At 31.8% G+C, this 22,619-nt stretch overlaps 3 protein-coding genes and 1 long non-coding RNA gene across 23 annotated transcripts; 1 reads left to right on the forward strand and 3 right to left on the reverse strand.

Moving 5' to 3' along the window:
- The first annotated feature begins 1,501 nt into the window (after positions 1 to 1,501).
- Positions 1,502 to 7,257, forward strand: LOC111916109 (uncharacterized). Of its 20 annotated transcripts, none has more exons than XR_008231553.1 (9): positions 1,503 to 1,852; positions 1,963 to 2,067; positions 2,173 to 2,201; positions 2,502 to 3,310; positions 3,455 to 3,526; positions 4,801 to 5,448; positions 5,603 to 5,654; positions 5,747 to 5,793; positions 5,992 to 7,257. It is a non-coding gene; the product is annotated as an uncharacterized LOC111916109 (long non-coding RNA). The 20 variants fall into 20 exon arrangements; XR_008231551.1 differs by having other exon boundaries at positions 6,037 to 7,257; XR_008231552.1 differs by having other exon boundaries at positions 4,801 to 5,057; positions 5,390 to 5,448; positions 5,747 to 7,257.
- A 4,963-nt stretch (positions 7,258 to 12,220) lies between these two features.
- LOC111916101 (uncharacterized) lies at positions 12,221 to 12,860 on the reverse strand. The gene is made up of 2 exons (XM_023911738.1): positions 12,521 to 12,860; positions 12,221 to 12,396 (listed from the first exon to the last, which is right to left on the reverse strand). The coding sequence occupies exons 1-2, from the start codon at positions 12,858 to 12,860 to the stop codon at positions 12,221 to 12,223; spliced, it is 516 nt and encodes a 171-aa protein (XP_023767506.1).
- A 1,137-nt stretch (positions 12,861 to 13,997) lies between these two features.
- LOC111916099 (cytochrome P450 CYP82D47) lies at positions 13,998 to 16,020 on the reverse strand. The gene is made up of 2 exons (XM_023911736.3): positions 15,052 to 16,020; positions 13,998 to 14,951 (listed from the first exon to the last, which is right to left on the reverse strand). Exons 1-2 carry the CDS (start codon positions 16,018 to 16,020, stop codon positions 14,331 to 14,333), a joined length of 1,590 nt encoding a protein of 529 aa, XP_023767504.1. The 3' UTR covers positions 13,998 to 14,330.
- A 3,961-nt stretch (positions 16,021 to 19,981) lies between these two features.
- On the reverse strand, positions 19,982 to 22,074 carry LOC122197645 (uncharacterized). The gene is made up of 2 exons (XM_042901846.2): positions 21,898 to 22,074; positions 19,982 to 21,162 (listed from the first exon to the last, which is right to left on the reverse strand). Exon 2 carries the CDS (start codon positions 21,154 to 21,156, stop codon positions 20,080 to 20,082), a length of 1,077 nt encoding a protein of 358 aa, XP_042757780.1. The 5' UTR covers positions 21,157 to 21,162; positions 21,898 to 22,074; the 3' UTR covers positions 19,982 to 20,079.
- Between the last annotated feature and the right edge of the window lie 545 nt (positions 22,075 to 22,619).

The raw sequence follows: 22,619 nt of genomic DNA on the forward strand, positions 1-22,619 counted from the left end.
TGCTCATTGTTGACTAGGGGAGGATCGACAAAATAGTCGTGACAAAACAAAAACTCCAAGCAAGACCAAGCCAAAGATTAATTTCCATCTAGAAAAAATCAGAAGGGTTTTTGTCATAAAAGCCCCCAATTTTACATAAAATAGTTGGTTATGTCTCAAGTCCATTTTTTGATGCATTAAAACCCAAAGATACTGGAAAATTAGTTCAAAATTACCCATTACCCGGCTATAGCAGGTAACCCAATTAAAGAGAAGCTGACTGGATTCATGCATGCTGACGTGGATGCCGTATTAGCTTCCATAATTAAATATTTTGATACTCCCTCCGTCCCAAAATGATAGTCCACTTTTGACTTTTGAAGTCTTTTTTCTTCAACTTTGACATTAAATATTTTTATTTGTGTTATATATTACTTGATAAAACTTATAAAAATGAAAAAACATTTAAAATACAAACCACTGATATATTTTGCATCAAGTATTATCTATCAAAAACAAAAATATTTAAGGTCAAAATTGAAGAAAAAAGGCTTCAAAAATCACAAGTGGACTATCAATTTGGGACAAAGTTGAAGAAAAAAGGCTTCAAAAATCACAAGTGGACTATCAATTTGGGACATAGGTAGTATTAAATAAGAAAATGTAGTTGGGAAGGATCGAACTCGAGCAACCTCCCCAAGTTACAAAGCCTTTTACCACTAGACTAGGATGGTTTCTTTGAAAAGCTTTCTAAAACATTATATTTATAATCTAAAACGCCAATATATATATATATATATATATATATATATATATATATATATATAGGGTAAAGTGGATATACCTAACAACCTTATATAAGCTTAGGTACCTAACTCCATAATAGTACATCGATTTGTATCATATTTACATTGTAATTGTCTAAGGTTCTTAAACTTCAACCCCATAACTTGATTACTTCCAAAATCTTTGGACTTTCACCAATATCTTTCTTTTACATCACGTCTTTCTACCGAATACCACCTGATGGGCTTCATATCCTACCGCTACAAATGAAAGGATGTAGGAGAAATATAATGATGAATTTGCAATTTTTTTTTGAAGTAAATCAAGTTTAGGGATGAAGTTTAAGAACCTTAGATGATTGCAATGAAAATTTAATGCAAAATAACGTAGTTTGATGAGGTTATGTACCTAAGCTTATATAAAGTTGTTAGGTATATTCACTTTATCCATATATATATATATATATATATATATATATATATATATATATATATATATATATATATATATATATATATATATATATATATAGGTACCTAAGCTTATATAAAATTGTTAGGTATATTCACTTTATCCATATATATATATATATATATATATATATATATATATATATATATATATATATATATATATATTAATTAAAGTTCTCTATTCTTAGCTACAGTACCTGACTCAGGTTACTGTTTACCTGCTTAATCAACCAACCATGGTCCCGCTTCAGCTATCTTTTCTTCTACAACGCCTTTACATTCTTCGTCTCAGATAAACCCGAAAAGGGTCTCTCCACCACCGCTTCCTCTTCGGTCCTTTCTCCCTTTTGTTCTTTGTTTCTATTTTACCCAGATTCGAGATGGAAACAACGATAACGCTTAAGCTTCCTTCTTCGGTCCCTTCTCCCTTTTGTTCTTCCTTTGTATTTTACCCAGATTCGAGATGGAAACAACGATAACGCTTAAATCATATGCCTTTATGTCCGTTCAGACTTTCCACAAAGACGACTATCAACCATCGACTTCCGTCCGTCGCACCTCTTCTCCACCGCGTTGACTTCCCTTTTTTTGTGCGTGTGAAGAACTGAAAATCTGTAGGAATCCTTTTGGTTCAGTTTCAGGAGTGTTATTTTTGGAATCTGTTAAAGGGGAATCTAAAAGGTGTATACGGAGGTTGACTTTGCTTCATAATTCTTGGTTGCAGGTTTTCGATCAGAGCTTTCTTCTGAGGTATACACTTATTGTAAAATAGAGTCAAAATGACATCCTCCTCTAGAGATTGTTGGCTATAGCTCGACCTATACGGGAGGTAAACATAATATTCACAAACAGTTTGTATTTGATTTGATAAATAGATCTGTTTTCCACCTTCAATAGTTCATATTTGGCTAAATTGTGTGGTTTTGCACCATAGGTGTTTGCTGAAATGATCGACCACTATTGGTACGTCTTATTTCTTTAACCATCATTACCAGTTTTATATATAGGTGGTCCTTCAATTTGAATTGTTTTATCCGCCACAAAATTAGTTGTTTTTTATGCACACTAGATGTTTGATTAATTGTTAATACATATTATTATGCTCCTGTACCAGGTACGGTAGGTTTCATCGTGTTATTTTTGAAAAACAACTAATAATTATGTTTTGAAGATGTTGTATATATTGTTTTTTTCAAATTGATGCCTTCAAGGCTATATTAGTCATTGATTTTTTTTCACAATTTTATGTGTATCCCGCTGAAGAGGGAGGTGCAGGTGCATCCCATATGATAAAAGAAGGCGCTTTAGGTGATTCGGAGGGCATATTTGGAATGCATGTTGATTTTACAATTCCTACAAGAACCATTGCCACCCTTTCAGGACCTATGTTAGATGTTGTATGCTTCTTTAAAGCTAAGATAGAAGGTAAAGGTGGTCATGCTACCGAACCTCACAACAGTGTGGACCCCATGCTGCATCATCAACTGTTTTAGCCTTGCAACAATTAATCTCTAGAGAATTAGATCCCCTCCAAAGTGAAGTAGGTGTCTTTTTCTTTATAGTATTTACCGATTTGCTCTTCGTTTCAGTATGATTTGTGTTCCACAACAAGATGATCTTATATACTCTTGATTAGATGACATTTGACTAATATTCAAATAATTTTTCAAATTCACGTCCTTGCCATTACCATATTAGAGTTAGTATAATCTTACAGGGTATCATCATAATGAATGTTCAATAAAATAATTGGAAATTTTATCCATGTAATTAAGCTAGACATGCTTTACGTCTAAATACATTTTTTCCTTCAAGGATCTTATGGTGGTTGTACTCATAATTTCACAATGATTCTTATGTTGATAGTTACATAAGAGTACCATTGGAGTTGATTTCGTAAGTGTTCTCCCTCTATCTCTTTATGTGTGTGTGTATGTGTATGTGTTTTTGTTTACATTATCACACTATGATCAAGACTTCTTTTGATTTTTGGGGTCTGCTAAAATTACAAATTCATCCTTCAGAAAATTAGGACTATGGAGCTGGATGGGAAGACGATCAAGCTGGTGATTGTGAGTATTATTTCTTGCACATACTCTTGGACTTTAAATATAGTTTATTTCAAAAAATCATTAGGCCAAAGTCACTTTCATTTAATTTATCACTGTTAAATAGATGAATATTACTTTTTTAATAAAATCTTTCTCTTGATACAGTGGGATACTGCTGGCCAGGAGTGGTTTCGTACTATAACCAGTAGTTACCACAGAGAAGCCCATGGGATAATCGTAAGAATTAATTTTTATGATTTATTAAAAATTTCTGAAAAAAGCTCCATAATTACTTTCATTTTCATCAACTGGATATCAATTCACTGCAGTTCAATTGAAGTTTTTTTTTTTTTTTTTTTTTTTTTTTTTTGCAACACTCAGCTTGTATTTGTAAATTTAATAAAAGTGGATCACCCCCCTTTAAAACCCCCTTAAAGATGAGATAAATCTTTTGAGCTAAAACAAATGAAAATTACTATTTTTGTAATGATTCCATGGGGAATGTAGCTATTGTTACTTGGTAAGATTTTCTAAAGAAGAGAAATGTTGCAAATCTTGAGGAATTATGAAGTAAGCTTTAATCATTACATTGCATTTACTTTTTCTGCCCAATGCATTCATATTGATAGCTGTGGGGAGAACCAATCTGACAAACCAGTAAAATTTTGTGTCCCAAAATATAAAATTGGATATTATTTACCTAAAAAAGAAAGTTATGACTTTTGGTTATACGTAGCATTATACTTTTGACTTCAAAGTAACCTTTTTCCATTCATTTTTAAGTAACTACTTCAATTAAACAATGATTTTAGTCATTTGGAAAGGTAACTGATTCAAAATAATATAAAATCATAATTATAATTCCCATTTGTTTGCATCTTTTAAAACAATTGATACAGATTGTGTATGATTTCATTGTTATGGAAAGCTTCAACAACGTGTATGTTCTCTTTCTCACTCTCTATTTTACTTTGTGACATTTACCCCATCTTCTGAGGGTAAAACTGGAAAATCAGATGGAAATTGGTCTGTGGGGCAGGTTTTCTTTAAAGTTAGTGTATCTTTCAACCTTAAATTAGTTTTGAAAATTTTCCTTTATATTTAAGAGGTTATTGTGTTGGTTTTGTGATTAAGAAAAATGTATATATTGTGTACAATTGCCAACAAATATGGGCTAATTGGCCAACTAAAAGAGAACAAAAGTTATTTGTTTTTGTGTTGAAATTTAAACTTCATTTGTCACTTTGTATCTGTACCTTTGATGTTTACAATAACGATACACCATTTGTTAGTACAAGATTCCATTAGAGCTCTAATATTTAGCCAAATGTAAAGTATTGTAAAGTTTGTTGCTATTTACTGTTTTTTAATAAAAGACTATGAAATCAGGTACTGTAACTAAGAATGGAGAACTTTAATATATATATATATATATATATATATATATATATATATATATATATAAAATAAGATTTCCATTTAATTATATTGTCGTATGGTTTTGTTCATAGGTGGGTATGCCACTCTTGAAGACCTTCTTGAAGTCATAATATGGGCTCAATTTAAAATTCATCATAAGCCTATAAATTCCCGAAAATACCCTTTTCTGAATTTTGAAAACTATTTACAAAATTTGTACTTTTTGTAAAATTTCGAAACTCTTCTAGGTTGTATTGCTGGACGGCAAAACAGTTGAAAAAGGCTTCATCAGCGCAAGTGTTCGCCACATCATGCTCCTACCGTTAAAGTTTTGGTTTGCAAATTGGAGGTAAAACCCCCCAAATCATTGACTTTTTAGGTCAAATATATGACTTTTTTAAATCCGAATTTGTTATCCATATCTTAGAAATTGAACATGAAATTCCTTCAACTTGTAGTACATGTGATAAAGTTAAGTGGGTTACTTCAGTCTTTTCGAAAAAGTTGCATATCTCATGTGATTGTAATGTTGATATTTAATTTGTTTGACTTTTTCTTTTGTCCCCACTGTTAAATCTTTTGTAAGAAAATATTTGGATTTTTTTTTTCCGAAAATGACGTAATACTTGGAGTAAATTACTAAAAATGGGCCCTAATCTTTCTTATTTTTACCCTGTTCAGTCAAAAATTGAAACATTTTCATGGAATCTTGAAATAAGGAGCAAAACTGAAAAAAAAAGGTTTGAATCTTGAACTAAACATGTCAGAAAGCATCAGGACTGCTTCTATAGTTTATTCTAATGGATTATGTTTGTTTTTAGAATCGAATTTGTTGCGTATGGTAGAAATTGAATTTTTTACAATTAGAATAGAATTTTTTTTATATCATTTTAGGTGCTGAAAATACGCCTTTGTTGTGTATGGTAGAAATCTACAACGTTGTCAGGTATGTTCATTTTCTTAGTATTTTTGAATTATATGTGTTTTTTTTCTTGATGTTTTTAGCTGATACATAGTTGTGTTTTTGTTATGGTATAGATTTTGATAGATTGGGGTGCGAGTTTAAGCACTGAAAATGCTAATGGGTATGAGTTTAATGTACTTTTTATGGTCTAATAAATAAATCTAACTATTAATCAAAGATATGTGCCACTCCCATGTTATATTTTATAAGTAAACTTAATATGTAAAAAAAGCGTATTTGCTCTTCAAATTTCAATGGTTCTTGGATGAGAACTATCAATTGCTGAGACATATTCTTATCAGATGTTGTATTTTTACAGGTTCATAGGTTTGGCTTTTACCGATTCATATGTCGTATCTTGCAGGTTATCCAACACTTTCTGATGTTGATACCCGCTGTTATATATACGAACTTTTGAAGGTAACAATCCCAAGATTTTCCTTCTTTTCTTAATGATTTGGTAAGTGGGATACACATGAAGTGTCATTTTGTAACTCATGTTTTAGAAACTTATTGTTTATAAAAAGCTTCATTAACAAAATAGAAAACTCTGTTTCTGGATTATGAAGGTTCCCGTTTATATAAGCTAAGATAGCACTTCAAAACATGAGATGGGCCTAGGCTCTGTGAATTAGGTAAGTCTATTCACGAATTCAGTATGTGAATTAGGTCAATCACTTCACTTACCATCTAAATATGGAAAATGCACCAAAATGGCAAAGAAACAATAAAATCGAGATATTTGCAATCACACCGACCTCACTAAATCATGTTTTGGTTTTGGTTTTGGTTTTTTTAGATTATGAAATAATTTGAAGAGTTTCGTTAGTAACCACCACCTACAAATCACACAAATCCCATGTGAAAAATACCAAAATTGACAGCTGTTTTTCTCCGCCTTTCCTCTATGAAACGTGTCTGCATCCCCTTTTCTTTTATCTCTTGCGTTATTTCTTGGTGCTGCTATGTTTATCATTGTTCTTCTCAAATTTCATGTTGTTTTAGGGTTCAACCTCTACACCACTATCAATTTGCGTTTTACAGGTAAGCAACCTTTGATTTCAGATTTTGAACTAACCTACAGTTGGATATTGAGGTAATTTGGTGAGTCCTAATATCACTAATATGTTTTGATTAAGCAATTTATACATTCTCTACTCCACCGGACCACTGTTACTAGGTGCGATCATGTACATTTATGTTTTATATGAGAGAGAAGGAGATGGAAGAGTAATTCAGATGCAAAGACTTGAAGTGGAAGGGATGAGTAAGGAAAATGGGATGAAATAGAAATGTCACTGGTATCGCACCTCCTTTCTCGCAAAATAATTCCCCAAGGCATCAGCTATGGGTTACATATAATCTTAAAAATCCCAAAAAAAAAAAAACAAAATATGCCATATTCCAAGTTTCCATTTTTGACCTTTGCTGCGTGTTTGACTTTTATAATCAACTATTATGACATTTAGGAAACTATCTCTGAAACTTCCTAAGTAATAATTCATTTTTGTCCCTTCATTTAGAATTTGATGTAATCCAATATTATGTAATCACTTGGTAATGAATGAATATCTTTTTATCCAAATTCTGTTCATAAATTCATCCATTAAAAAACCAAATTCTGTCACGCACTTCAAATTTTCATCCATTAAAAAAATGAAACAAATAAACGAAAACAGATAAAGTTGTTTGTATATTTTGAAAAGATATTGAATACTTTGGATTGCAGTCGAAATTTTGGAGGAGATTTTGACATATCTACCCCTTCAGAAAGAATTTAGAAATAACTTCAACTCTTACCTATTATATTTCATACGTCATTTCGATGGATAATAAAGTCAATTACCCAATATATCCTAAACGACATCCAAAGCTTCTGCCCCTCGCGTAGCGGGGGAAACCTCTCTAGTTATTATTATAGTTCTCAAGAAAAGGAATAGTGAACTTATTATTTTTTTGGCAGAATTGGTCCCTTTATTATTGTTGGGCTTCAAAGTTAGGAATAGTAAATTTCGATGTTTTTTGGCAACTTTGCTCCTCATTCCTTACCCGTTTTGACACTTTTGGTCATTGCAATAAATATTTTTACACTTTTCAGGAACCTTTTAATATTTAAAGTTTGGCCACAAAGCTTTAACGGTTTGACAACTTTGATCCATTTTTCTAAAAAGTTGCTAATTCCTACCCTTTTAATTCTTTAGCCATTTTGACACTTCTGGTCCTTGCAGTAAAAATTTTTACATTTTTTCATAAAAACATGAAAAAAAAAAACGGTCCGGGACAAAGTCCGGACTTTTCATCCGTGCACTTTCTACGTCTGACATATTTATCGATTCAGAAATAACATTGAAAACTTCTGGCCCCCACATAGCGGAGGTAACCTTTCTAGTTATTATTAAAATTTTATTTGAACTTATACATACAATTTCAAATATGTTTTTAAATAAATATAAATATATAAACATAAATTTGTTTTCAACTGTATTTATATATATTTAAAATGATATTTATACTTCTAAAATCATATTATTATTATTATTATTATTATTATTATTATTTTATAAATTTATACATTATTATTATTATTATTATTATTATTATTATCATTATTATTATTTATATAAGGATATAAATATATTTTAAAGGTATAAATGTGTTTTAATTTCTATTTTTGCTGGATCTTATTTGAGGCATTTATATATAAATACGTTCTTATTATTATTTTATATATATATATATATATATATATATATATATATATATATATATATATATATATATATATTTGTATGCGTATTTATATGTATAATTACCTAAAAAAAGTTTATACCTTTAAAAATGTATAAAAACACTTTGTAATGTATATATATATATATATATATATATATATATATATATATATATATATATATATATATATATATATATATATATATATATCCTTTTACGAATTTATACATACTTATTTATACGTATAAAAAATATATCTTTTTATGTAGTTATACATCTTAAAAACGTATTTATATATTTTAAAAACATATGTATATATAAAAATAAAGTTTTTTTTTTTTTTTTTTTTTTTTTTTTTTTTTTTTTACATATGAAGATGTTTTTTTATGTATTTATATAAATATGTCTTTTATACATGTTTTTGTGTAAAAATAATTCCATACGTTATTTATATGTATAAACATTATTTATATATAAATATGTTTTAAAATGTATAAAATACATATTAAAATATATTTAAAAATGTATGTATAAATTCATAAAATAAGAATTAATAATAATAATAATAATAATTATTTAGTTTTTACAGAAAATCTCCCTATTCTAATAAAAGAATAGTTTTATTATTCTTTTAACATGTGTCACCATATCAGACCTTATAATTAATGCATATTTTATTTTTCTTTTGCCATGTGTCACTTTATTATGTCTCCTAATTAATGCATGCCACTTGTCAACCTATTGATTCTCCATTTTAAATTTCAAAATTTTAAATTTTTCACTCTAATTATATTAAATTAAATAACATTAGAATAAAAAATAAAATAAAAGTAACACAAATTATAAAGTGATATAATTTTATATATTTATTTAAATCAATGATTATAATTTTATATATTTATTAAAATAAATGATTAATAGTTTTAAGTTTTTATTATTAAAGTTTAATTAATTTTGTAACCGCGGTTTTCATGGGTTATAAACTAGTTACATAATAAATATAACATGTTGTGAATTAAAAACACCAAAACTCCTTCAGCTTGGTGGTTGAAACGCTCCTTGCTTTGTGGAAGACCCGAGTTTGAATCTCCCTCGCTCCCTTTTCAAGGTTGTCGCCTTTTTCTTTTCTTTGATGGAAGTAGTGCTGACTTGGAGCCACGTCAGCTTCCAACTCCTCAAATTCCGTCCCATTCAACTAAGGTGACTGGGTTTAGAACCATGTTTTGAAAACCGGACCGGACCGGCCGGTTCAACCAGGAACCGGTCCCGGATCCGGTTCTTTAAGACCAAAAAACCGGTATTCGTGTGAACCGGTAAAAAGTGGTCGAATTGGTACCGAACCGGTCAAAACCGGAAATTTAAAATATATATATATATATATATATATATATATATATATATATATATATATATATATATATATATATATATATATATATATATATCTTTTTTTATTTTTTGTATTTTTATATAATTAAGTATAATTAAGACATCAACCGGTTTTTGAGAACGGTCCGACCGGTTGAACCACTTGAACCATCGAACCAGTAAGACGACTGGTTCGGTCTCCGGTCCGGTTTTGAAAACCTTGGTTTAGAAGGTCAAATTCGGCCACCGGGTAAAAATGAACCAATTTTTCCGTTATCTTAGGGTTTTAATGCATCAAAAAATGGACTTCGGACATAACCAACTATTTTATGTAAAAATGGGGGCTTTTATGACAATCAGAAATCAGGTTAAGCATCAAGTCGTGAAGAGCATCAAAATTAAAAATCAACTTCCTATCTAAACTTGCAAAGTCACAAAGAGCAAACTGAAAGCTGTATTTTTGAGTTTAGAGAGGAGGGGAGATGAAACATTTGACTAAAACTGAAATTGAAAGCAAAACGCAGGCACACATTATCTTTTTCCATTACTTGGGACCAAATCTCATATCGATTGCGACTCAGGGTGATTCCCTGCTAAGGATTGAACTTCGGTACCCTGCCTAAGTTCTCGAACCTCTACACCTCAGTCCTTAGTCCTCGTCCCTACCAACTCGGTATGAAAGATCAAAGAGAAAAACAAAATTCTATAAAACCTCGAGTCAGAAAAACCTAAAAGGACTCCTCATAGTTTTCAGTCTCCTCGTTTTCTTCATTGATAGGTGTAATTTTTTAGCTAATCGAGAATAACATTCACTTATTTTCACGTTTCTACCTTCAATCATGCCCTTGTCGCCAATTCTTGCCTTCAATCGTTTCTGCCTTCAATCATGAGTGTGTGTATCTGTGTGGGGAATCCAAACAGGTATCTGGAAGTTGAGAGAAGAAGTGCAGTAAGGTGCATTAGGGTTAGAGAGGAAGAGAAATAAGAAGGAGAAATATGAAGAGCAGGTGCGTATGGTGAGTTGTTTTCGATCCAAAGGTGTGATTGGGAGATGGCAGCTACAAACATGGAACATGACTATTTAAGTCTAACACAGTCCTTTCTTGCTTGGATGAAAATGTTGAAACTTCAGGGTAGAGAGGGAAAATTTGTGGTAAGGATGGAAACAAAATCGTTGAAATTTTAGGATTAAAGAGAGGAAAATTCTATAAGTAAGGAACCAAAATGTTGAAATTTTAATAAAGATGAAAAAACGTGATTATAAAATAATTTTACTTGCATGTTTTGTTTTTTTAATTAGTCACTAAAAATAATTAGTCACATGTTTTATCAATGAATTAAACCGTGATTATGATTTGGTCGCATAAAATTTAAATTTGTGTCACCTTATATGTTTTTACGTCTCGGTTAATAGTCATCACAACATAAAACCATATATCAAACAAAAAACCGTCACAGTTGATGACATTTTGTGATGACTTTAAGTTAACATGTGACTAAAATATTATTGAGATTTGATTAATGATAGTGACGCAAATAAACAAATCCATGGCAACCCTTTTTTTAAAAACCAATGCCATAGGTACTTTTTGTACTAATGGAAGATGACAAAGACATAATGTAATGGTAAAATGTATGCACAAAAGTTTTGTGTACAAAAAACACATTAACCTGCAGAATCCAGTCGAAATTGTAGTTCGAATCAGTTTTATGATAAATCGTGTAAAAAAGAACGATTAAATGTTTGTAGAAATGATATTTTATTACCTTAGGCTTTTGGGTGTGGACAACATGTTATTGCATGTCACCACACCCAAAAGGTGTCACATCATCATCCTAGTCATACATGGATGTTATAATACCCAATGTGGAAATGAGCAACACCAAATAACATGTAATAACACTTTTTATTTTCTATTTATTTTTTTGATGTTTTTAGTTTCTATATTTCCAATTTCTTTTTTATTCATGTCATAATATTTATAATTATCATATAAATTAAATCATAAATTAAAAATAATTTTTTAAAAGTAAAAATAAAATTTTAAATCCTAAATTAAAAACAACATAAAAAAATTACAACTAAGGATAAAAACATTTAAAACCTAAAATCCAAAAAAAATATATAAAAGAAATTACATTTTTGATCTAAATTATTCATCTTCAGTGTCATCGTAGATATTATGTGCCAAGTCTTCTCGAAGTTATTTGTGTTTTCGTTGGTCTTGAATATCAACGACTCTATGTAAGTATTCTGTTGTCCTTGGTTGAAATTGAATGTGTCCAGGTTCCGTAGGCGAATACTCCGCAATGTTTCGTCCTTTATCTTCAATCACCATGTTATGCAATATGATACATGCATACATAATATCTCGTAGAGTGTCTAACTCATAAGGTCGTGCCACATGTTTAACTATGTGCCATTTTGCTTTCAGAACTCCGAAAGCACGTCACACGTCCTTACGTGCTCCTTCTTGTCTTCTTTTGAAAAATTTGTCTCTTGGTTCTATCGGGTGTCGAAACGCCTTCACAAACGTGGAATATGGTGGGTATATTCCATCCGTGAGGTAATACCCGAACTTATACTCATGGTCATTTACTGTGAAAGGAGCATCCGATGCCTTTCCTGTCAAAAAGTGTTGAAATATTGATGACTGATCAAGAACGTTTACGTTGTTGTTAGAACCCGCAACTCCGAAAAAACATGTCAAATCCATAAGTCTTGTGATGCAACAACCTGTAATACTAACGAAGGCGATCCAAGATGACCACTTGTGTATTGACCTTTCCACGCCATAGGACAATATCTCCAATCCACTTTGTGCAATCAATGCTTCCAAGCATATCCAGAAAACCATGACGTTCTTCATGTGCCACATATAGTTGTTGCATGTCATTCAATGAAGTTTTGCGCAAGTATTTGTCAGCGAAGGTTTCAATAACACCTCTCGCCAAACTATACAACATTTCTCGTGCAGTTCGCTCTGATATTCTCATATAGTCATCAATAGAATCAGACGACCCCCCCACCTTCCCAAAGTCATATTCTTGATTGTAACAACACATTTTTGCAACCCTGTAAAACCTCATTTACCTCTCGCATCATACCACATTTGGAAATATTCATACCTAAACATAAATTTAATTTTTAAAAAAATTATTTAATAATCTAAAGAACATATACTTAATTTTTAAAACAATTATTTAATAATCTAAGAAACATATATTTAAATTTTAAAACTGTAATTACAGTACACGTTTTCCATTGCATTGGTTATTCGTTGAAATACATTTTTCCACAAATGAAACCTTCTTTTAAAATCGCTAGGTTGGTAGACACATTATCCGTAAAATAATCGTGTAATAGACGTCTATGTCATTCTTCATGATCTCTGTTCAACACCGCACGCCTGGTCATTAGTGGAGTTGACTCTTGGGGTAGCATGTCGGTAACATATCGATACATCATACACACGAATATATCATCCTCGTCGATATCATGATTGTATGGATGTAACGAATCAAAAAGATCCATTTTTTTTAATTAAATAGAGTACTAGAAAAGAAAATGAAATTGAAAAAAATAGGAATTCTTAAAAGATTTTGTTGAGTTTTGTAGGTAAAATAGAGATAAAAATGTTGTGTATTTATATTAATAGAGATTTTTTTTAGATTTTCGTGACCGTTTGCAAACGATCGAAAATGTGACCATTCCAATAAAATGTCTCCTTTCCTACCGTTACCATAATAACATCTTTTATCATAACACCAAAAAACGCAAGAGAGAGGGGGGGGGGGTGTACAAGACGTTATAACACCGTTTTTTGTCGTCCACGTCGGAATAACGCCTTATGGCGTTGCCCGCTCCCACCAATCTTATGAAATCATTTTCCCTCCAATAATGGAAAATTCAACTCTAAATACTTATTCAATCATTCTTCAAGTCGGCAAAAATGTGATTTATTTCTTGGGAACGAAAAATACTCTAAATACCTTATACTTTTTGGAAAAAAATACAAAAAACAAAAAAAATGGGCTAACTAATTGTCCCCTCAGGTTTCCTCTTGCTTCTTTGATGTGTAATCGGACACAACCGAGCCTCATCTTCACAACAACAATCACTTATTCCTCTTCTACGCACATTAATGCAAATAGTTAGATATGATGAAGATGCGGATGTTACACTACACATTACTTCAAACATAAATGTTAATTAACACACTATAATCAGACTTGATATATATTACACTATTATTGTTCTTGATGATACGAGGAACAAATTATATGGATTTAAACTCATGGCATGAAGATGATATCATACAAGGGGTAAACGAATTTAACCACGATATATACTTACTTCATTACACAACAATATTTAAGCTTATATTAACTTGATCACCAAGTACATACACATTCTCAAACCAGCAGAATGAAAATGGATCATGTTTTTGGGTCAAGATTCGGTTACTTTATGACTGTTACTGGAACTGCAATAGTACTGCATGGTGGCTCTGAGGGATTTGTAGGCCATTTGAACTTGATATATCATCATCAACCAACCTAATACATATTAGAGGATAACCGCGGGGCCAAAAGGACATCTAGTGGAGTTGATTTGCAGATAGTCATTCCGGAGCTTTCAGTCATATCAATAGGTTCATCTGATGGATTTTTTATCTCAAACTGTTGAATCAAAGTAGCGAGTGTTAAACCCACAGCCTGGAGGGAAAAGTTAATACCAGGGCACATTCTTCTACCACTACCAAAAGGAAGTAAATCATAATGTTTCCCTTTGAAATCAATATCCTTCTGAGTTGTCAAGAATCTCTCCGGCCTAAATTCGAGGGGATCTTGCCAGATGTTTGGGTCGCGATGCATCTTATAAAGATTGACCAACAGGCGAGTGCCTTTTGGAATGTTGTAGCCACTCACAATGCAGTCCTCCGTTGACTCATGGGGAGCTGAGAGAGGTGCAGCTGGGTATAAACGTAATGTTTCTTTGATGATGGCATCAAGGTAGATTAAGTTCTTCATGTCTGACTCCTTGACCAATCTGTCTCTTCCAACATGTTCATCAATTTCGTCTTGTGCAGTTTTTAGTGTTTTTGGGTTATTGATCAGTAATGCTAAAGCCCATGTTAATGTCCCAGATGTCGTGTCCAAGCCTGCAACTAGGAGTTGCTGCCAAAATGGATCTTGAATTAGGGTTTCGGAAAACTACAAAACATTAATTGGAAATGAATCACGAAACAATGAGATGAAAAAGTATGAGTTTAATTACTTGACATGTGGCTTTGATAATTGTATCATGGTCAAAACCGGGGAATTCCTCTTGAGAAGCATCTTGAAGAATGGAATTCAACACATTTATGAAGACTCGGTTGCCTTCATGGTCTTGTTGGGGAGATTTGCTTTCTTTTTTGTGTTCTTTTAACCATCCCTCAAAGATGTTGTCCAAATCATTGGCTGTCTTCTTCATTACTTTTATGTATCCACCCACATCGAAACACTTTAGGTAAGGGATAAAATCAGAAACCACAAATGCCCCAAGTAACTCAAAGAATTTTCTTACTATGGTCTGAAATCGAACCCCTTCCTCCTCATGTGGCAAAAACCTCTTCCCTGTAATAATCCTAACCATAATATTTGCAACCAACTTCCCAAACCATTGATTCATCTCCACCTTCATCACCATCTCTGAATTTTCACTCGTTTTGTCCCTTATACAACCAACATATAAATCTTTGATGGATGCTCTAAGCTCTGAAGCTCGAATATGTCCGAACATATCAACTCGCCTTTGAGATAGAGCTTCAAGCATGACCATCTTGCGCATTTGTCTCCAATACTCCCCATATGGACCGAGACCAAACATGGCATTATCATAGGCCATGAGTTTTGTTGCCTCTAATTTTGGTCGATTTGCAAAGGTCTTGTCATTTGTAGTAAAACAAGCCTTAGCTATCGTCCCACTAGTCACCACCAGAGCATCGTGAACACCAAGCTTAATGCTAAATATAGGGCCATATTTATCTGCCATGTCACCTAAAACATGGTGAGGTAGCTGAGGTCCACCCAAAAGGTGTAGGTGTCCGATTATAGGCCATGCTCCTTTTGCTTGTGGTGGTCTTCGGTTCTTTCCTCTCGTTGCCCTTTTTCTGTTTCTGTTGAGGATGTAGATTAGGAAAGGTAGTATGATAAGAGAAAAGCTTGTGAGTACAATGGATGAATATGAGAGATGGAACTCCATGGTTTCTTTATGAATAAAGAGTGGAGTAATTAAGCTCATATATTGTTTCATGCGTACATATAAGGGTATAAGTAGGCGTGTGTAGCTTTTTGGAATCCAAGTATAAATATAAAAATGATAAACAAGTTTTTGGGAACCGTGCCAAATATAAACATATCTGACCAATGATCTTTAACATGTGTTCCTAAAATATCTTGAATAAAATATATAGGGTATTTTGCTTCCATAATAAAAAAATTATTGTATTTTATATTTTAGAAAATGAACTATCCTCGGCCTGTTTGTATGCTCTAGGTTGTACCTTTCAATATAATAGTTATAAAAGGAAAGAATCAAAGAAGCTATTTCATGTAAAACAAAAAATAATTAATTATCTCCCTGATGAATTGAAGTCTATTGCTTTCGTCTTTTCCGTTTCTTTATGATACCAAAACCTGTAACAGGGTACCAAATGACAAGGGAATGTTGGTATTCTTATTGTTATTTTTACGGTTGCTGCCGTCCTTGATGTCTACTCACTGTTGTTGGCAATGACGTCCTTGTCGTTGTCATAATCATTGTTATTATATTAATATAATGTCTTTATCAATATTATTGTTCGTATCGGTAAAACTAAATATGCTTCTTAATTTAATATTATCTTTAACGTAGTTAATAATTTAGAAATGGCTTATTTGACATTTTTAGTCTTTGATCACGATGGTTAATATTTAAAATTCCAACCATTGTTGTGAAATACACTACAAGAAATTCAGCCTTTGGCGGCGACACTAATAGCGACGACACTGAGCTTTAGCGGCGACATATTAATATGTCGCCGCTAAAGCTCAGTGTCGTCGCCATTAGTGTCGCCGCTAAATACCGAATGACACCGATCCGCGTTTTGACGTTCTGGTAAACATGAATCGTCCGATCGTGGTTCTAATCCAATGGCTAGAGTGGTTTTGGAACGCATAGACTCAATACCGGCGACTTGCGTTGCCGGTAAAGACCTACAGGTGTCGCCGCTAAAGATCGAAAAATGACGCGATAATAATTCCCTCCGAAGAGTCGCTGCTAAAGACGTATTGTCGCCGCTAAAGCCGAATTAGTCGTCGGTAAATGTGTCGCCGCTAAAGGTCGACGCAGTTAACCCCAAAAATTCATCGTCTTTTTCCTTTTGTTGTTCTGTTACTCTCCATTCATTGTTGTTTTTTCTCTTCGGCATACATCATTGATTCCTCAATTAAGTCGTCAAGTACGTGAGTGATAGACATTACTTACTTTCTGGTGATTGTGTACAATCCGCCATAAAGAAGATACCGGTGGAGAGAGCCATTTTCCGATGAGGACCATTTTTCCGGCGACACTAACCTTTTTCCGGCGACTGAGAGGTGTTTCCAGGTCAATTTCCGCTCCCTTTTCGGTTATAACATCAATTTTAAGCTTATTGTAGTGTTTAATTGCAAAAAATTGTCTATTTCAGTTTTGTTGATTGTGTTCCTAACCACCACTAGCGACTACCCCCACCACTGGACCATTTTTGTTGATCTCATCATCACAGATTCTATTTACTTCTATTTTATCGTGAAATTTGAGTTTAATTGTAAAATATATGTAGTTGTATGAATTATGTGAAAATTGTCATATATGTACATTTGATATTTGTATATAAATCTATGTAAATGTGGTGTATATATATCAATGTATGTGTGTTTGATATATATATATATATATATATATATATATATATATATATATATATATATATATATATATGGTATATGAGTATTTGGTATAAGTATGATGTTATATATATATATATATATATATATATGTGTGTGTGTGTGTGTGTGTGTGTGAAATTATGTGTATATATTTGGTATAAGTAGGATGTTATTATGTATGTATGTGAATGTATGTGTGTTTGTTGTGTATGTGGTATATGAATGAAAATTGTCATATATGTACATTTGATATTTGTATGTAAATCTATGTAAATGTGGTGTATATATGTCAATGTATGTGTGTTTGATATATATATATATATATATATATATATATATATATATATATATATATATGTGGTATATGAGTATTTGGTATAAGTATGATGTAATTATCTATATATATGTGAAATTATGTGTATTTGGTATAAGTAGGATGTTATTATGTATGTATGTTGATTTGGTCATTTTGGTTTTTGGTGAGTATTTGGTAAAAGCTTTGGTATTTGAGTTTTTGTCCCATATGCAAGAAATAACAATGTACTTTGCTTTTTTGTCTTAGTTTAAAAATAACAATGTACTTTGGCGTCATAAAATGCATGTGGATTTGGTAATTGTGTTTTCGTCCCTAGTTGGAAAGTTAACTTATAATTTATATATGTTATTATTTATTATGTAGTTGGAAAATTTTCGGGCATTACTCAACGACCCGACATGTAGGGAGGAACTTTTTATTCGTTTTTTCAATCGCAAAATAATCAAGGAGGAAATGATGGGAATGAAGATGATGATATGCAGGGAGAAGCTTTATTTGTATTTTATACTTGTCACACTTTGCTATTTGTTCGAATTGAAAAACTTACTTTGCTACTTGTTAGAATTATTAAACTTTTGGTTGTTTTATTTTTGTATTAAATTAATTATAAGAGTATTTGGTATTTAATTTGATGTTGTTATGTAATTTTTGGTATAGAATTAATTATAACAGTATTTGGAATAAATTATACCCAAAATTGCAAATATATATAAAAAAAAATGAAAAACGTTATTACCGGCAACACTATTACCGGCGACATTGTCTTTAGCGGCGACACGAAGTATTAGCGGCGACATTTGTCTTTAGCGGCGACTATCTGATCAATAGTGACTAAGTAGTAGCGGCGACTTTTTACCGGCGACGTGTCGCTGCTATTAGCTTTAACGGCGACTTCTCGACCCTTTACCGGCGACTTTTGTCGCCGCTAATTGCTCATTTCCTTGTAGTGATAACGTAATATAATTTATAATTGTTTGTTATTTTCGTCTATTATTATTGTTGATTAATTTAAAAACCATTTATTTGGAATACTTTCGACTATTACAAAAAATTGTTTTTGCCTTTTTAATTAATTTGATATGTCGTTTTGGTTTCATATTTTTAAACATTTAAACATTTTTAGCTATTTTAAACATTGTTAAATTCATTTGATATCTTGATTTGAGTTTCGCATTTAAAATCATATTTATATGATCAAATAATTGTTTTATATTAGCATTAATATCATAACTAGGCGTACCCGTCCCATCTAGACGTCCTGAATCTTCCTCCCGTTCACTCCTCTTATATATTATTATTATTATTATTATTATTATTATTATTATTATTATTATTTGGTTTTAGATTTTTACGCTTTTACCTTGGTACACTCCTCTTATATATTGATATTAATGAGAAGGATATATTTCTTCGGATGTTATCACAATAACAATCTTGAAGTTGGAACTTTTCCAAAACCACATGAATCATTTATGCAATTTTGTCGAAAGAAAATGAAATAATCAAATTGTTCACAATAATTGAGGAAAACAAACATGTAATATGTGAAGAGACTAAAACCATTTCTATTGGTCTTTGTATGCTTCTTATCCCACATTGCTAAAAAAAACACAACTAAAGTGAAAGCAAACATCTTTTAAGTAAAAATGCTAAAAACCATCCTCTTGCATTTTATTCATGTGTATTTTTGATTGATATTGGAATTGAACTCATTCAGTTCCAGGATCGGTTGAAAGAGATGTAGTTATTGGATAAGAAATCGTCTATTTCTGTTTTGAGACATATTCCATAACATTTAGATGGGTCCTATTATTAAAAAAAATCAAACAATGTAGTTCCAGATGAATATTTATCTTCAACCCCATAGATTGAATGACCTGTTCTATAAAATATAATAGATAAACAAGTAACAGATGATATAAATGAAAGTTGTGCCCACCAAATGGAACAAGTGAGGAAACTGTTTAAGACAATCATGTTTTGAGAATATCAAATATATGCAAAGATACAAACAAAGACAAAGAGTGGTAAAAAGTGTCACTCATGTATGATATTAACATTCAAACATTCATGAGGGAAATACCACATGTGTTCAATATTGAACCTACCTTTTCGACTTTTCTTAGTGACAGCATATCTCCTGTAATGTAATAACTGAGATTTAGTCCACGACTTTGGTTTAATAGCAACAGAAATATTCAAGGCACTAAGAAAGAAAGCATATTCCTCTATTTCCTTTCCTTCTAACAACACCCATTTCATTTCACCAAAATCTAGTTCCTGAACCCTAAAGATATCTTTTTTTGGATCGCGATCCAAGAGATAAAGCTTTTCACCTGCATTTACAAACTCCCGATGTAAGAAGCTCCAAGCCGGTTTTGGAAAATTATTGGTTTTAAGTAATGTCAATTTGGGATTTGGATAGAGTTTAAGTTCTTCACATAAATAACTATTGATGGATGATAGGGTATATATCTTCCCCTTGAAAGCAAGTAAATCAAGGAGGGTGTAAGCAGAGTAGACATGAATCCATTCTCCTTTACCCAATATACAAAACCAAATTGAATGACTATATTTCAGAAACGCCACCAACACCCACCCAGATATTGAAGGTGAAAAGACAAGGATAGATTTAATCGAATCACACTTTGCTAAACAAGGGAACAGAGGGAAATAAAGTTGATGCCTTGTGATGGGATTCACAAGCCAAAAGTCAGGGACTTTACTCCCAAACAAGATCAAGAAGCCACAAGTTAATCCAACACATCTCCTGCCAATAGAATTAGGAATGCGGATTTTGAACTTTATTCCTTCAAAGTCTTGTAAATAGCATTCTTTCTTATAAGGACAATCTTTGATCCATATCGACATTGGTGGTCTGGATTGCATAAAGATCTTCTTGTTTGGGAGTGCGAGTGATCTCCATGACTTGCAAACTCCACTGAATGCAATAAAATCAACCGCTCCCAGTTTCATTAGAACTAAAAGAAGCACATCATGGTTCAGATCTGACCAGGGTATAACACCACTTTTGTCACGAGTTTTGAACCTCTTCTTCCTACAAGATGCATCATCATGATTCTGGTTTCTATTCCTACTCCTTGTATTAGCCATTAATTCCTATACTTAGCAAAAGGAAAAAGAGAAAATAAGCACAAATATGAAAAGGATCATGAGGTAAAAAAGAAAAACAAAAAGATAGACAATCTAATTGTGCGTAGACATGTTAAAGAAGTCTTAGATGACGCAAAGTGGAAATTAGCAGTTCTAGAGAAGGTAAAAAGTCTTAACAAGAATTGCATTCCTAATATACAATTGGCTAAGTCTATTACTCATTTATAGAGGCAGAAAAAGCTGTGAATGATCTGAACGATTAATTGACCATTGAACAAGAAAAAACTATTCGAAAATTTAGCATCAACAGAATAAATAAATAAATAAATAAAAAGAACAAATGCTACTTAAAGAATCAAGAATCAAGAAACCGAAAAGGCTGTAAGTCACGCCTCAAATGGATCAAACTGCTAGATTTCCCCAAAAGTAAATGATCATTTAATCAAATTGTGATAATAAAATTAGGAGACCATAAACCATCAAGGTGTGAATTAACATAGTTCAACGATCGACAAATTCCAGGTCTATAAATTTTTTTTTTTAATTGTCAAGAAATCAATAAACATTTATGCTGTGACTTACTCAACTACAGAAACAGATTTAAATCATTACTTCAAGAAACTTATGAATGAGTAATAAATCGCATTGATATAAAAAATTAGACCCTAGATAATCAAGCAATCAACTAAGCGAAATTGAAAAGATGAAACTGAAAGTAAAAATATTTGACAAGAAAGGTACCTTTCACCGTGGTAGACGATTTGGTTAGAAGAATATGTTTGAGTTTCTAGGATTAAGAATTTTAATCGGCAGAAATGGAATAGCGAGACATTGCTTCCACAATTATAGCAATCCAGGAACGATAATTCTGCTAGTTCGCTTCATTTCTCCGGAAATAGGGTTATAGGGCTGGGCAAGAAAAACTGAAATCGAACAAAAAAGATTGAACAAAACCCAAAGCTAAATTAAAAACAAACCGTTTGGTTCCAAAACTTTTTTTTTTTTTTTTGTTACAGGGTATGGTTTTTTGGGAAGTGTTTTTTCTTACGTAACTATTCATGTTTTAAAAAATTGTACAATTTGTATATTATATAACCTCTAAAACCTAAATTGTTGTGCATAAGAAAGTTATCGTGTTTCGGCTACGGTTTTCTATATATAAAAACCAGAAACGAAATACATTAAAATTGAATTGTTTTAAAATATAAATCCATTTCTATAACCATTTATAGATTCTACATAATCCAACAATTGGGAGTAAGAGAGTGTGAAATCAATTCCACTTAACATAGGCATGTCTTCCCAAATACATATCACAAGGTTTGTTGTCAAAGTTTGAATATGAGTCTGCGAATTAGGTTTACAATAAATCAAGCAGTTGTAGTTTCCACAGCTTTACTCTGGTAGACATATAAAACGCATATAATATCAGGTTTCAAAGAGAGTTTAGCTAGGCTTCAACA

This window comes from Lactuca sativa, chromosome 4, assembly GCF_002870075.4.
Source record: "Lactuca sativa cultivar Salinas chromosome 4, Lsat_Salinas_v11, whole genome shotgun sequence".
NCBI classification, from domain to species: domain Eukaryota; kingdom Viridiplantae; phylum Streptophyta; class Magnoliopsida; order Asterales; family Asteraceae; genus Lactuca; species Lactuca sativa.

What these genes read in the sequence shown, in the direction of transcription:
- LOC111916101 (XM_023911738.1), bottom strand. Translation starts at nt 12,860, where the DNA reads ATGAGGTTTTACAGGGTTGCAAAAATGTGTTGTTACAATCAAGAATAT. An exon ending in GGTCATCTTGGATCGCCTTC is followed by an intron (nt 12,397 to 12,520) that starts GTTAGTATTACA and finishes ACTTTTTGACAG; the next exon opens with GAAAGGCATCGGATGCTCCT.
- LOC111916099 (XM_023911736.3), bottom strand. Translation starts at nt 16,020, where the DNA reads ATGGAGTTCCATCTCTCATATTCATCCATTGTACTCACAAGCTTTTCT. An exon ending in TTATCAAAGCCACATGTCAA is followed by an intron (nt 14,952 to 15,051) that starts GTAATTAAACTC and finishes CCATTTTGGCAG; the next exon opens with CAACTCCTAGTTGCAGGCTT.
- LOC122197645 (XM_042901846.2), bottom strand. Translation starts at nt 21,156, where the DNA reads ATGGCTAATACAAGGAGTAGGAATAGAAACCAGAATCATGATGATGCA.